Here is a 17064-nt window from a genome sequence, read left to right on the forward strand (position 1 = left end):
CTTTCTGTGTAGTCTGTTTATTACCAGTCTCATTAACAGAAATTAGAATGTTCTTGTGTGTAGTACGATAAACTTTACAGCAGTGGTTTCAAACTTTTTGAGCTGAGCCCCCTCCCCCCCCCCCCCCCGAGGTTCCAACCAACACAAAAATAGACACATGCAAAAAGTACACCTGATAGCCTGCTCATGAGCCTAACAGAGACCTTTAACACAACTTTAATTAAATTATCTATACCTGTAAGTTTCAAATACACAGATACTTTAATGTGAAGGATGTGCCTGTTTCTCTGCGGACAGTTATGTGGAGAGATTTTTTTAAACTGACACTCTGAGGTTGTCCTCTACTTCCAGTCTCAAATGGTACTTGTCTTTAGCACAGTCAGCGAAGAGAATCCGATCTCACACAAATAAGATGAACCAAACGGTAAAAGAGCTTTGATCACGCACTTCGACAAAACTGAATATTCTGAGCCAACTTTCAACCAAAAATCCCCCAAAGACCGTTTTGTAAATTAAATGTCCAGTATCCTATCACTCTGAAGTTCAATCAGATTCTCCTGAATGTCATCTGAGAGCTGGGACAAGGTCACTGCCTCAGCTACAAAAGGCTCGATAATCCAGTCTTTCAGGGGTGCATTTCCTGTGGTAAAATATTTATCCAAACTGACTCTGAAAGTAGTCAAGTGATTCTTGGTTGGCACCACAACATTCAATAGTTCAGATTGTGTTTCGTCGATAGCGTCAGTTAACAGGAGTAGAATGCTTAAACCAGTTTCGATCTTTGGTTTCTGTAGAGCTAGCTTTCTCTTGAATGTCAATATCTTGTTGTGCAGGTCAAAAATAGTACTTTCCACTCCTTGCAATGAGAGGTTTAGATAATTCAGTTTGTCAAAAATATCAGCAAGGTAAGCCAAAAGCACAAGCCAGCAGGGATCACACAGTGTCTCTGGGTTGCTGAAATTCAAATCCACTAGAAAAAGTCTAACTTAGTTTCTCAGTTCAAAAATGCGTTACAGCACTTTCCCCCTGGATCACCACCTGACTTCCATGTGAAATAAAAAAGGATTGTGCTCCTCTACGATTTCTGTAAAAAGGATTACAAAGAGATGTGCCTCAGTGGGCTGGATCTTAATAAAGTTCATGATTTTGATTGCAGAACTCAGAACATTAGTATGTTCCTGATCCACGTTTCGAGTTGCAAGGGCTTCGCAGTGTATTGTACAATGAGTCCATGATATATGTGGAGCAATTTCAAATACTTTGGCTTTCAAGCCTGCCCTACCTCCAGTCATAAAAGGGGCTCTATCCATGTCGATGCCGACTCAAGCTTCCCACTTCAACTCGTGAGAAGTTAAGAAGTCGTTTAAAATGTTAAATGTTCAGATCCAGTTGCATGCATCTTAATTGGCTTGCAGAACAGAAAATCGTCCAATATTGATGTTTTGTGACTGTACCTAATGTAAGCAATTAAATTGGCTTCTTTTGAGATATCTGTTGCTTCATCCAACTGGATTGCAAATAAAATGGATTGTAATCGAGAGATCAGCTGTGCATTGATATTTTCTGACATGTCAGAGATTCGGCGGCTCACCGTGTTGTCTGACAGCAGGATCATTTTTAACTTCTCTGCCTTCCTGTCACCAAGCATTGTCCTGCAAATGTCAATTGCAGCTGGGATAATCAGTTTTCCCCCAGTTGCATAAGACTTTTTGTTCTTGGCAATGTGGTGGATATGATGACTGTATCAGCTGTTTCAGCTTCTGCCTTTCATTTCAGAACATTACTATCTTTTGGCAATAAATACTGATCCCTTTTTCACCACATAATATGAAAAAATATCAAACTCACAAGTGGAATAAGCACTGCACAACTGCTTGTTGTAAGGACAGGATATGATACACTAAACCAGAAGGTGGGAAAGGTAGCTGTTGCTATAGAAATGATCATGGCTGCTGCAATTGTCAGCCAGACAGCTGACAGCGAGAGCCCCCGCCGACAACTGACAGTGGGATCCCCGGCTGTCAGCCCTGAGCAGCCCCACAGTTTGAAAACCTCTGCTTTAAAGGGACTGCATTATTCACACGAAGAGTGAACAAGGTTGGCTAGTCCTAGAATGTAGCTACTCTTGTTTATTTGAAGTGAATAAATACTCGTTAATATAATAAACATGAACATAATGATGAGATGAGAGCTTTAGCTGTCTCAGATTCTCTCTTTAGTGGCTTCATAGAAATATTAAATAGGAAGAATGACAAGACTGAGTCTTGTGAGATCCCTCTGGGACCACTGTGAAGAAGTGAATCCAGAGAAGAGCAACTTCCATCCATTCCATGAGATCTCTACTGTGAGTCGTCAACAACCTGTGGTTAATGGAATCAAAGGATGCTAGTAATAGCAAAAGCACGGAGATCTGACCCTTTTCCATTGCTAGAAGTATATCTGCCTCTGATATTAAATGATTTCAGATACTCAAGTCTTTTATCCAAATGATAAAAGGGGGAGAGAATGGAATCCACGTTTAGCTAAAAACTGGTCTTTATCACCTCAATATGTTTCCTAAAAAGGCAAGAATACTAAAGACATTTATTATATTCCATCAAAAAAGTAACATTGTGGTTGCAGGCTTTTATGAGTGCCTACTTCTCAAATTATACTGTATATGATATCAGACATTTTTTCATCAACCTTATATACATGTATACAGTCTGGGAAAAGTCCTGTTGCCTAAGACTAATTGGCTTATTGACTTTAGGGCTAGAAGGGGCCATCGTGATCATTCAGTCTGACCTCCTGCACACCGCAGGTCACAGAACCTCACATGCCCCATCCTGTAATAGACGCATAACCTCTGGCTGAGTTACTGAAATCCTCAGATCATGATGTAAAGACTTCAAGTTACAGAGACTCTGCCATTTACTCTGGTTTAAATCAGCAAGTGGCCCGTGCCCCATGCTTCAGAGGCAGGTGAAAAATCCCAGGGTCTCTGCCAATCTGACCTGGTGGGGAATTCCTCCCCAACACCAAATATGGTGATCAGTTCAACCCTGAGTATGTCAACAATACCAACCAGACAGCAGTCTCTGTAGTAACTGACAGCCTTCCCCATCTAGTGCCCCATCTCCATCCACTGGGGATTTTTGCTACAAGTAGTTGCAGATTGGGTACATGCTGTAGTAGGCAATCTCATCATACCATCCCCTCCATAAACTAATCAAACTCATTCTTGAAAGAAGTTGGCTATTTTGCCCCCACTGTTCCCCTTGGAAGGCTATTCCAGAACTTCACTCCTCTGATGGTCAGAAACCTTTGTCTAATTTCAAGCCTAAACTTGTCGATGGCCAGTTTATAACCATTTATTCTTGTGTCAACATTGGCGCTTTACTTAAATAACTCCTCTTCCTCCATGGTATTTCCCCTCAGATGTCTTTAGAGAGAGCAGTCAGATCTCTCAACCTTCGCTTGGTTAGGCTAAACAAGCCAAGTTCCTGGATTTTTCTCTCATAAGGTAGGTGTTCCATTCCTCTGATCATCCTAGTAGCTCTTCTCTCTACCTGCATTTCCTTTATCTAAAAAATTAGTTATCTTCTCAAGGAAAGAGATCAGGTTGGTCTGGCATGATCTACCTTTTGTAAAACCATGTTGTGTTTTATCCCAGTTACCATTTACCGCTATGTTCTTAACTTCTTTCTCTTTCCAAATTTGTTCCAAGACCTTGCATACAATAGAGGTCAGACTAGCAAACCTGTCGTTTCCCGGATCACCATTTTTCCCTTTCCTAAAAATAGGTATTATATTAGCAGTTCTCCATTCATAGGGTACGACCCCTGAGTTTACGGATTCATTGAGAGTATCATGTTTCCTGCCCGCTTAGCAAGGACAATGGGACAGACATTAGGCACAGCAGCACTGAGCTGCCCAGCAAAGGGGTTGGTGGTCAGAGGGGCAGAGTGGAATTGGAGCAAAGAGAACTGAGCTGACTCAGAGACAGGAGAGGAGAAGGGACTGAGCAGAGCAGTAGACATGAGATGCCAGTCAGAGGGCAGGTGGATGGGCCTGATTGATGTCAGCCAAACAAATAATGCCTTGGGAAAACAGTGTAAAGCCAGGAGGAAATGCAGTGCTGAGCATGCCTCAGGCTCAGCTTCATTTTGAAAGTGTGTGTCTGTTAATGCTCTAATTAATCAGATGTGTGTGGTGACTAGGGAGGAAAGAGATTAGATATGAGCTTTTCATCTATAGTGGGGTTCAATGGTAATGTTCAAGCCAGTCCAGAGTAAGATGTGTAATAATTGTCATAACCTTGCAAACATAGAAGCATCTGCTGGTGAAAGGCAGTTTCAGCTAATTTTAAGAGGAAAATAAAGCTTGCAAACTTAAGGCTGCAGTCAGGTAGTTCAAAGGCAGTTATTTTTGTCTGAAAGGCAACAGCTATTGTAGTCTGCCAACTAAGCCAGAGTAGGCTTTAAAATAAACTACACTTTAATTTTATTTGCTGCAACTGCTAAACAACAGCTTTACCAGATTTGAGGAATGAGATTACCTTTCTGTAATACTTCGTTACAGTTTTTTTGTAATTGCAAATTTACTGACTGCTGCCAAGGGTAGACTGCTTAATATGCTAATCAGTTCAAGACTTACACACTGTATAAACACTATTTATATTTATTTATATGACACTAGCACCTAGGAACCTCAGACAAAGACCAGGGCCCAATTGTGCTGTGCACTATACGGACAAATAACAAGACAGTCGCTAACATGGAGAGCTCACAGTTTTTATGTCTGAAGCAATGCAGCAGACAGACAAAACAGGCAAACCAGGTGGGGGTGGTAACAACAAAATGAACAGGCGTGAGTAGCAAACAGAAGTCATAGCTCACTGCTTGTCTAATCAGGCGCACAGGAGTGATGTGTAGCAATCAAGGCAAGAGTAAGTTTAAAGGAGAGACTTAAAAGGAGTATGAATTTTGATGAGCTGGTTTCCCCAAGCATAGGGGGTGATGTTGTGGAAAGTGCAGAGATCTTTGAGAGAGAAATGGACAAATGAGTGATCAAGTCTGGTATCACTGGCAAAGCAAAAGCGGGATTTAGTTGCTCAGTAAGACAGATTTTACAGACTGCATGGAACTAAGGAGGTTGTGTTTGATATGATGTAGGAAGGGGAGCCAAAGGAGGGATGCAAAGAGGGGTCTGATGTGGTCAGAGCTGTGACCCAGGAGGATTATCCTCATAGCAGGTTGTGCCTGGATTTCAGATGGGGTTTATAACTGGTGTCAAGGCCAGAAAGGAGATTACAGTACCGAAGGCATGAGACACTGAGAGCCTGATCTAGAGTGTTGGCAGTCTAGACAGACAGAAGAGGCAGATTCTTTAACATGTTATGTTGGTAGGCACAGCAAGACTTGGATATGGCATGACTGTCTGAATGTAGAGACAGGGCAGAGTTCAAATTTATGCCCAGATTATATATTTGAGTGACAAGGATGATGATGATGTTTATTCATGGTAATAGATAAATTGGGATTGGGGAGGAAGGTTTCAAGGAGCAGATCAAAACCTGAGTTTTGGCCACACTGATCTGGAGTTGCTGGCTAGACATCCAAAAAGGGTATCAGAAAGACAAAACAAGATGTGGGACTGTTTAAAAATTAAATAATCACAGATTTGATTTTGATTTTATTTAAAAAAAACAATGTCTGGAACACATCTACTCACCCTTTTGGACTTCAGGAGTAAAAATAATGATAATTAAAAAAATCAGCCTGAAGCAGGAGAGGGGTAAGTGAAAAGGACATAGCATATGGGATAGGAATACGAGAAACTTCAATGTAGATGCATTTTCCAGAACTCATGGAAAGCTATAAATCCCCGTGGTTTGTGTGTCAAAAAAATGAAATGTTTCATGTAATTTTCAGAAAATGTGATAAGCTTTCTGATAAGGGCAGTCCTCTTGTAAGTGTCTGTAAGACCTTTAGAATGTATTACCTACATGCACGTGACTGCTCTTCTGTTCATGTGAAATTCATAAAACGTCATTTTGTCTACAAGAAGTTCCTTTTCCTAGATAGCTCTGCAGTGTGCAACGGGGGAGAGCCAAATGTTTGCCACCTTGTTAACACCACTTACACAGTCACGAAACATGAGTTCAGTTTTCAAGATATGGCCTTAATCTTGGCTCAAGGTATATTCGCATCTGTGGAATGAAAGACTTTGGAGACGTAATCTCAGTCTCTTTAGGGGAGTGTCTCAAAAAGCATACAAAAAGCAAGTTTTTTACAGCACTTGCTGATGGATCCACTGACAGTTCTGTAACTGAGCAAGAATCGATGTAGATCAGATTTGTGCAGCATGGGAAATTTTGTACTCTCTTTGCTGTGTACCAGCATTGGATATTCAGACAGTTGATGTCACACAGTTGTAAGGATCAAGGCAGCAGACCTCAAATCAAAACTGATTGGCCAGAATTTGTAAGGTACAGCTGTGAATATCGGCTGTTTAAATGATGTGCATTTCAAGTTCAGAGAAGATGCTCTTTATCTTGTTGTGAACTGTCTCAATGAAAGCCATGAACTTGCTATTCTAGATCTCAAGAAAGGTTCTCTGAGGTTTAAAAAGTTGGAATTTATTTTGAAAGACACTTTCAAATTTTACTATTTTATCTCAAAATTCACCAGCAAGTTCAAACTTTTACTAATTCTTTTGAGGCAACCATGAGCTGCTTTGGAGTTATCTACCAGATATGCTAGTTGCTAGTCTGCAAGGGAACTGAAGACAGTGATTAAAAAAATTTCCCACCTGGCTGTCACTCCTTTGACACACGTTGTAGAAACTGACTCAGGATCAGTCTTAGCCCAAGTTATGTTCATTCTTAAAAAGATAAACACGTATTACACAATAGACTTCACCACCATTATACCTTGGAGGATCCCTTATTCTTGAGGCTTAGTAAAAACTAGAAAGTGCTGTGCTGAAACTCATAGCAATGAAAGCTAATCTTGGCCTTTGTGTTCCAAAAATTATTTTTAGGGATAGAAGATTTGAAGGGGTAAATATTTCTGGATATGTAGAGGCAAATCTGCAGAGAAGTCCAGCATGCTTGAAACCACCATTGATGCTTGGGTAATAGCAACCGTCATTCACGTGATTTCAGTGCTTTGAATCTACACGATGGCCTAGTGATACAAACAATCTGGCTCTTTATGGCAAATCTATTAGACACAGATATTGAAAGAGGAGGAAAAAGGAGAGTGTCCTGTCAGTGGTTGCCTCTAAGATCATACGTAAATACCATTAAATCCACTACAATCATACGTAAATATTTAAGAAGGCTTTTAACCACTAGGCCATCAGACTGTCAGGATATATTGCTCTTGTTAGAAATGCTATTGTACCACTGCAGTGGCAGAATGTGCATTTTCTGCAATGAATTTAGAACAAGCCCACTCACATATAGACAGGAAAGCACATTCCTGGGCTTGCTGTAGATATGAATGAATTGGCCATGTGTAGACACTTTCTCCTATCAGGCGCTTACTGTATCTATTATCTTGAAAAGGGACCAGGAACAAAACACATTAGTGAACATAGTCACAGTGAATACATAATTGCAGTATTAGGCAAAAGTGGGAGAGTAGATAAGTGCTATTCTATGTGATTAGACCTATTCTATGTGATTAGGTTACAAAATAGATGGACATATCTCATTGGATTATTTAGGAGTTAGAATTTACATTAGAACTTGAAATAAATTATTATTAGGGCTGTCAAGTGATTAAACAAATTAATGGTGATTAATTGTGCTGTTAAACAAAATAGAATACCATTTATTTAAATATTTTTGGATGTTTTTTACATTTTCCAATATATTGATTTCAATTATAACACAGAATACAAAATGTACAGTGCTCACTTTATATTTATTTTTATTACAAATATTTGCACTGTAAAATATGAAAGAAACAGTATTTTTCAGTTCACATAATACAAGAACTGTAGTACAATCGCTTTATCATGAAAGTTGAACTTAGAAATGTAGAAGTATGTACACAAATTGTTTTATTTTTGAATGCAGCTAATGTAAAACTTTAGAGGCTACAAGTCACTCAGTCCTACTTCTTTTTCAGCCAGTTGCTAAGACGAAGTTTGTTTACATTTTTAGGAGATAATGCTGCCTGCTTCTTGTTTATAGTGTCACCTAAAAGTGAAAACAGGGATCCGCATGGCTACTGTTGTAGCCAGCGTCGTAAGATATTTACGTGCCAGATGTGCTAAATATTCATATGTCCCTTCATGCTTCAACCACCATTCCAGGGGACATGAGTCCATGCTGTTGACATTATTTTTTAACGAGTGTCATCAGCATGGGAGCATGTCCCCTGGAATGGTGGCCAAAGCATGAAGGGGCGTATAAATGTTTAGCATAGCTGGCACGTAAATACCTTGCAATGCCGGCTACAAAAGTGCCATGCGAACGCCTGTTCTCACTTTCAGGTGACATTGTAAATAAGAAGCAGGCAGCAGTATCTCCTGCAAATGTAAACAAACTTTTTTGTCTTAGCAATGGGCTGAAAAAGAAGTGGGACTGAGTGACTTGTAGGCTCACCACCACCCACTGAAAGGACTAAGTCATTCTGCAAGTCAACGCAATTGTTCGTCGCTGTGGCCAACAGGGTGAAAGGTCATCCAGGGTCCGCTCAAAGAATGTCATCTCGGATCACTGCCTGCATTTGCTGCTGTTATGATCAGGCAAAGGTGCCACCTCCGGCAATAGTAGCTGCCCACTCAACCAGGGCGCAAGCATCTTCGGCAGCTTTCCTAGCCCAAGTGCCTATCCAGGACATCTGTAGGGTGGCCACCCGGTCGTCCATCCACACGTTCACATCCCATTACGCACTTACCCAGCAAGCTCGGGATGAAGCTGGCCTCAGTAGAGCAGTATTGCAAGCTGCTAGGCTATGAACTCTGAGCCCACCTCCGAGGATACTGCTTGTGAGTCACCTAGAATGGAATCAACGTGAGTAAGCACTCAAAGTAGAAAAATAGTTACCTATCTTTTGTAACTGTTGTTCTTCGAGATGTGTTGCTCGTGTCCATTCCATTGCCCGCCCTCCTGCCCCTCCGTCGGAGTTGCCAGCGAAAAGGAACAGAAGAACTGGCGTAGGGTCGGCAGCACCTAATATACCCATGCATGTGCACATCTACAAATACCTTCACCCTTTTCCCCAGGCTGCCGCTTGGGTGGGGAAAGACTCCCTGTCAAAATTCATAAAGCCACCCCCTTATTCTCCTTCAGGTTCCTCCTTAAAACTGTGATGTATACAGAAAACTGCCATCTGAGAATGGCGAAGCAGGTGGGAAATTGCGATTAATGCTACGAAGGGGCTAAAAATTGTTCAGACAGTTAATCCATGTTAAAACATCAGCCATGAGCAGAGACTGTCAGTTACTCTGTGCAGTGTCTTGCACAATGGGGCCCCAACCCTGGCTTGTCTCTGGGCCCTACCACAATTCAAATATTTAATAATCGTCATATGTTTGTTCCCTCATCCTCCCCTACGCCCTCCCCAACTCATTTGTTTATTTCATCCATGCATTGGGTCTTGTCTTTTTTAGATTTTAAGTCTTTTGGGGTGGCAGATACATGTTTGTGGTTGAAGCTTCTAGATCCTACCAAGATATAAATGATAATAAAGACACAAAAGTTGGCATGCCAATAAGTTCAAAGCTTATAGGTGCATGCAGATTCCAGCGGTTCATACAGAGCATTCCTTTCCTCTCAAAGAAGCACTGGGTTTTTTTGGTTTTTTTTTTTGTTTTTTTTTACAATCCAGGCTTGAAGTAGATCATTCATTAACATTAGTGGGAGCTGCTATTCCAGCCTTCTAGAACAGACGGCTTGAACAGAATGACCAAACTGTAGGTGCCTTGAAAACAACAATTCAGTATCTGATCCACCTCCAGACCATAACACTTCCTGAGCTCCTACCTGGAAAACGGTGTAACTTGTACATACATGACAACACTGATGTCACTCCTGGAAATACAGTCATCTTTCTTTGAGAAATGGAAAAACTTGGTGTTCATTGTCACCACACATGTGAGCCGAGGTTTCCGGGGTACCCACAGGAAGTTGGCTGTAATAGTTAAACCATTTTGATTGCATACTGCACCTATAGCAGCAAACTGGTAGAGACATAGGCATGCTCCAACCAGCTCTTGGAGCACTCCTCATCAGTAATCATGTATGTGCTGGAATAAAGGGCTGAGCCTCATCACATGATGAGCTAGTGTGTTTCTTTTTGGTGATCTGTATGTCAGAGGTAGTATGTTGCTGGGGTTATTTTCAAAGCATCTTATTTTTTCAGATAAATTCACAATATACAATGTCACAAGCCTACAATACATAAATGGGCAGAGTACTATTTAATGCTATGTTATATACGGCCTACAAATATGGCTTGAAAATGTGTTGAGTGCCCAAATGAACAGGAAAAAAGGGGCAGTTCAGCACATGTCTTGTGCTTACCAGCCTTTCACTTTTAGCTCTGAAGTAGGGGTTTGGTGATGGTGAGATACTGCAGCATGTCTCCAGGTGGTGATGTTACACCCGGTAGGAAAGGGCATTGTAGCTGGCCTAACTAGCATATTTGGGTGATGGAAATCTGGTTTGTTTTCCAGTACTGTACAGCAGGGATGTTTAAAGTATCTTAAACGGGGTATAAAATAATACTGTTAACCTTTGCTGTATGGGAAATAAAATGATTGACCTGTAGAAAACAGGTTCCAGCACTCTTGGGCTCTAGCATACTGAAATGTCACACTAGCAAGATTAGTCATTACATGGGAAAGGTACTTCACTTAATTGACCTGCCAAAAAAAAGTTATTAAGAATTAGAAAGGTGTTGCTATGTGTCTGATCTTGTTTGAGGCATCCAGCCCAACAACTTTCACGGCTCGATTCTGTTCCTGTGGAAGTCAATGGAAAGCACCCTGTTCCCATCATTGACTTTAATGGGAGAAGGATTTGAACTTTAAAATTGTAGTAGATAATTATTCCTGTCCTCTGAGGTCCTGAGCCCGTCCTGCAAGGTGCAGAGTACCCTCAACTCCCATAGATTTCAAGGAGTATTTAGGTCGCTCAGCACTTCTAAGGATTGGCCCAATAATTGCTGGAGCCTTTCACTTTTCACTTTGACATTTTTCTTTCTTGCTTTTTTACTGGAAAATAGGGGAAATGTATCTGGTATTTTCAAGTGTAATATCCCCTTTGTCTGATTGCATGCTCTTGAGGATCTGTAATTGAAAGGAAAAGGACAAGTTTGTGAAATGCAAAAGCCTAAACCCAACATAGATCAATGGTGAAAATCTTGTGTAATCTGTGTCTTAATTTTAAATAGACCAAAGCCTAAATTGTAGTATAGTCTTCTTTTAAAAGGATAAAATCATCAAAAAGTCCAATAATATTTTCATTTCTTTATAGATAATCCTGAAATAATCAGCAGAAATGGAATGGAATGTCAAGAGACCTCATTGAGAATCACAAAACATTGTTATTGTACATACTATCCTGTTTCCTCCTCTCTAGAATTGCCACAAACTGCATGCTAAGTAAAGATTTTGTTCTTATGGACAGATCAGAAATTCTAAAAAGCTAGTGCGGTTGTATTATATATGAATATTACATATGGTATGCTTAATATAGTCCAACCTAAAATAGTTAACTACCTGATACCAGCTGTGATGTTTCAAGACATAAAGGGTAACATTTTACTTTTAAAGATTTTATAAACACCGTTTACGTCATAGGAATATTTATTATCTCCATAACTATAGCTAATGCAAATGGCCCCATTAATTTAGCATGATAAGATTCACAATTTTTTGAATCTTTCAAGTTTAGCAATAATTAATTTATATTGGCTAAAATATATCCCAGTTTCAGGTATGATTTTTAACCCTAATTATTGTTATTGTAACCAAGCAGAAAACCTCGAAATCCTATGTTTACTACCCTAGTCAGCTGACTCCAATACACAGAAAGGAAGTGAAACAAAACCCAGTGCCCCTGCTCATCACCCTGTAAGTCTAAAATTTTAAATAGTAAATCCAACGTAAAGCACAAATTCTTTAGATACACATAAGCTGATATTTGACTTGTAGAGAGAAGCTGCATTGAATCATGGAACAGCAGAAAAAAAATTAAAACTTTGCACGGTATGAACTTCATACCCCCAAACAACAGAGTCTTGAAAATATTATTTTACGAGTATATTTATAATGTTTTTAAAAGAGACTTTGCAGAAGTGCCTAAATTTTGCCACATTAGACTTGAAGGAAGTGAGGCTGATGCCAACAATCTAACCCACAATAAGTGACTAATCTTTTAAACTCTCAGTCAGGTTACCTAAAAGAAACAAGTTGCTGTTGAGGTAACTTCTGTCAAGAGCAACAACAACAAAAAGGCTGTAGGTGAGGAGATTTGTAAGATATTCTAATTTAACTAAAACTGAGTTCAGTCACTGAAAACCTGATAAGTGACTTTAATCTAGATTATTAACTAAACATTAAAAATGGAGGGAGAGTTTCAGTTGAATAAATCATTACTGTTCTTGCATTTTTTAAAATTGGATTAAAGGGTTGTAACCGGATTACAGCATGGAGGGGGGAAAAAACTAGTTCTTTTAACCTTTTTCTTTTAAAACATATTTTATGTCACAGAAATATGAAGATATCTTTAATACAACTATATACATATTATATATATACATACATACATATATATGGATTAAACAGATTTTAATGTTTACTTTTTTAAATACATTGTTGTTTTACAAGGTAATTATATATGTACAATTAAAATTTCATTTAGGTTTGGTTTAAGATTTGTTTCCAGCACTGCTGTACCAAATATTTCATATTTTACATTTTGTATGTTGCACACGTCACAAATACGTAGCTTTTAAATTATTGTTTAAAAATGAAAACAGCTGTTATAAGTGAATATTATGTATAATTGTTGACAACATCAGTTTTCTATGTGGACATTGTTGGTGATTGCAGTATTTTAACTTAACCTTTTCAGATTGATTGTAAATTATTTTAAACTTTGGCAGCACTGCCTTTTCTGAAAGGCACTAGAGGCACTAATGGTATGATTATTTGTCTAGGAAATTATTTTCCGTTCTAAATTTTGTTTGTCAAATGTCTAATTACTATCTATTTATATTAAAGCTGTAGATCTGATCACCCGAAAGAGAGAAAAAAATCACAATCTGATTGTAAAATTAACATAGTGGTTGTAATGTTGCGTTTGTTTTATTTTGTGGAAAAAATGTATCTTAACTTCTGTTATTTAGCAGTTAAGGTCTCACCATTATGTACTCTTCAAACACTAATATTTGTAGACTTTCTCAGTCATTATAACTAGGTAGTTGACATTACAACTTGCCTATATCTGTCAAAGTTGTGTTTGTTTGTTTTTAATAATAGTTCATTTAGACATTTTGGTAGCTTATTGTACAAGACTAAATGGTAAATTATCCACATTGTTTCAATATTTTATGTAGAGGACTGTTTAAAACATTGTTTTGTGCAAACTTTTTATGTTTCATGATAATTATTCTATCGTTTTTTACAGTTACTTCAGTTCTACTATTTTTTGCCCATTCGTGACAAAGCTTCAGATACATCAGGTCTTGCATTCAGACAAACCTACAAAACAAACGAGAAAATGTATTTTTAATACGAGATCCACTTTCCAACTTTATAACTTTGTGATATTCCTAGAAACTGAACAAGTACAGATCTGTGCTAAGAATAAGGAGGCAATTACACAGATGTGCAGATAAATGTACAACAGATTCTGCATTTTATTTATTAACAAATCATTTTTAGAACAATTACAAATTTGGAAAGATCTAAAACTATTTTTCTGTATAAATATTATTTGCCAAAACTTTTTGTATATTTTAAAAAGAAACTATACTGATGATGAGTAAACCTTAAATGCTTTATTTACTTAAAATAAATAAATAACCTCCCCAGAACGAACCATGAGATGGGCCAACATTGAGATAGTAAATACTATAGCTGAGACGTGATTTCAAGTTACTTGAGATGTCTCAGTATTTATTTTCTATAGATGAAACAGCACTTCACCAAATACCTTATCATTTGCCTCTTTCATACAAAATGTAATTGACTGCACTTATGCTGAATATTTCAATAATAGTTAAAGAAATCCCTTCTTTCATGCCTTTCACTGTAACCATTAGCCATCTGTTAAATACCCATTATATTTGGTTGTAACATTAAGTTCATTCACCCAATGTGCAACCGCTCAAATAAAAAGAAGCATTTTAAAATGATTGCAGCAGCCCAGCATTCTTTCATTGTCGTGACATCGTGCTGAGGAGAGCAACTGGCACAACAACAGAAATCAGAAGAAGGTGAGCATGGTATTTTTTAAAACCGTTGTTTGCTTGTGGCAAGTAACGGAGATGAAGTATCGTAAAACGAAATGATCTGGCTCAGGAGGAGCAAACATGCTTTGCCGGGGGATGGCATTCTCCTTTTTTTTCTCCTTCCCCCTAGTCAGCAGGAGCTATTAGAGCAGTATCCACAACTGCTGTGCACATCGTCTCTAGGAGGGAATTTGCATAATATATGTATGTAGTTGCAGATCTACTAGCCTTGCCCCAATCCTGAGAAGGCCTCTCTCTGCCAGGCCTGGGTTCCCTACACATCAGTTCCGCTACACTGAGGCTTGGATCCACAAAGGTATTTGAGTACCTAACCCCCAGATTTAGGCACCTAAGTCACATTTTAGGCATCACTGCATTCCATAAAAACCATCTGGCTCGACTGCCACATAACCCTGTAGATGCAAAAACGCACTCCTAAGGTTTTGCATTAGAAGTTGGTTAGGTGCTCTGATTCTGCCTCTGGGCATGCGCACTGCTGCCTCCCTCTAAGCCCCGGAGCGATTCACAAAGCAGGGGAAGATAGATGTTCACCTGACTATCTTGCCTATGGGACGCAATCCGACAGGTGTGCTCAGAGGCCACCCAACTCCACACACAAAACAGCTGGGGGTGGGGGAGATAACCTCCTTTATAACCTTTAGCCCAGAGGATAAGGTAATAACCTGGTTTGTGGGAGACCCTGGATCAAGACCTTCCTCCACCTGATGAGGAGAAGGGATTTGAACAGGGGTCTGCTGCCTCTCAGGTGGTGGTTGTAACCACCCGGCTATGGATTACATCCCATTCTCTCACTGGCCTAATTAATATTTAATTACTCTATTATTTAATTGAAGTGGAACAACGTCAACAGGAATGACAGCAGGCGCTCCACATCAGAATATTCCACAGCCCAGTGATTAGAGCACTCAGCTGAGAGGTGGTAGAGTCCTGTGTAAATCTCATCTTGTCAGGCAGAGGGGGGCACCCACATCCCAGGTGAGTGCTCTATCCACTGGGATAAAGGCTATAAGGGACCTCCTCCTCTCCCCAGCCACTGAGCTACGTGTTATGAAGGAGGTCCTTCCCAACACCCACTTCCCTGCTGCTTTGGGTGGAGTTAGGTGTTTGTCTAGCTCATTCTCACCAGAAACAACTTAGCCGTCTAAGTCACCTGACTCCAGGAGAGGGGTTCCTGTCTGTGGATCACCAGTAGAGATAGCACCTCCCTGCCACCTGGAGTTAGGTGCCTATCTCCAAGAGGGGCGCAGTTTAGGACACATCCTTTTTTTGGCATAGCCCATTGGCTATCTTAGGCAGCTCCCCACCTAGCACGCTGGCTTTGTGGATTGTGTTCTAAGGTGCCTGTCTTTTCCCATTCATTGTACAGGAGCCGAGGGACCTAGCTCAGGCTTTGTGGATTACATTGTTGCAGTGATTTTCTAGGTGCCTAAAAGGTATGTACTGCACCACCTAAGTCCCTTCGTGGATCTGGGCTTGAGGGCCTTCCATGGATTTACCTCTACCAGAACAATTACTTTATGCCACTTCTGTCAGTATACACACTATTGTGTACAATGACACAATTGTCATCTGTGCAGTGTAGCTCACAGATGTATTGGAAAAAATTATAGTTACACATTATGTCGCTTTTTTCCTGCATAGCTCTCTCAGCCTTTTATAAAAGTGAGTAAACATGAGTGTATCTGCATTTTCCCAATGGGGGAAGCAGAGGCTCATAGAGATTGTTATTTGCCCAAGGCCTGGGATTACACAGCAAACCAATGACAGAGCAGGGATTAAAATTCCTGGTTCACAGTCCCATGATCTGTTCACAAGACCATGCTGACATTTGAATCTTCAGTAGCAGGGCAGAACCCATTGCATTCAGTGTAGAGAGAAACAGAAACTTGGTGTAGCATTGTTTAGGGGACAGGCTTCTCCTTCATTCAAAAAGAGCAGAAATAAATAAAGGGCTGTCGCACCTTTTGTCAGAATCCAAGGATTGGCATGAAGGCTCCTCACTCCTGGTCAGGACGAATGAGGAGTCCTGGCCAGGCAGCGTGAGGAAGCGAACGCAGCAAGTGCAGTGCCAGTTCCATTGCAAATAGGACTTTGTTCTCTAGGGTTGTCAATTTTACACATTTGTGAACACTGCATTCACTTGTTAAATGGCTATCAAAAGAAGTAAAACCCCTCAGGGCAAGGAGCGTTTGTACCATCACCAATGAGAGCTAGTTAGAGAGGAACCCGATGTCTCAGTGATTGTGGAAAAACACCAGGCGAGCCTGTCCAATGGCAGGTGTCTCAAGCTCAATGCTTGTCAAGGAAGAGTATGTTTGGGTGAGGGGAGGAATGGAAGGTTAGAGGCCTGCTAGGGCCAGCTTCACCTGGTTCTGTTTACACTTTGTCACATGAAGCCCCATCCTGCTGAAAGTATTTGGAAAGCCAACTGCTGCCAAGAAGGCTCAGGAAATGTTGGCATTCATTTTAATTTTTAAAAATCCCTTATTTTCATAGTTTCATATTTCAATATTTATGCCTGTATCTGTAATTTTCACTCCACGCATCTGAAGAAATGGGGTTTTTACCCATGAAAGCTTAT

The 17064-nt window shown here is 39.9% G+C and overlaps 1 protein-coding gene across 9 annotated transcripts in view; it reads left to right on the plus strand.

The window, feature by feature from the left end:
- MBNL2 (muscleblind like splicing regulator 2) overlaps positions 1-14366 on the plus strand; it is a 159024-nt gene extending 144658 nt beyond the window's left edge. For 5 of the 9 annotated variants that reach the window (XM_073348166.1, XM_073348188.1, XM_073348205.1 and 2 more), the window contains one exon: positions 11480-11592. In XM_073348166.1, coding sequence (XP_073204267.1) covers positions 11480-11494 — 15 coding nt within the window. In that variant the 3' untranslated portion in view covers positions 11495-11592. Of the gene's footprint in view, positions 1-11479 lie in introns of all 9 variants that reach the window. The other 4 variants (XM_073348176.1, XM_073348195.1, XM_073348214.1 and 1 more) reach the window with 1 other exon arrangement.
- Positions 14367-17064: the final 2698 nt, after the last annotated feature.

The sequence above is a fragment of the Lepidochelys kempii genome, chromosome 1, assembly GCF_965140265.1.
Source record: "Lepidochelys kempii isolate rLepKem1 chromosome 1, rLepKem1.hap2, whole genome shotgun sequence".
NCBI lineage: Eukaryota > Metazoa > Chordata > Testudines > Cheloniidae > Lepidochelys > Lepidochelys kempii.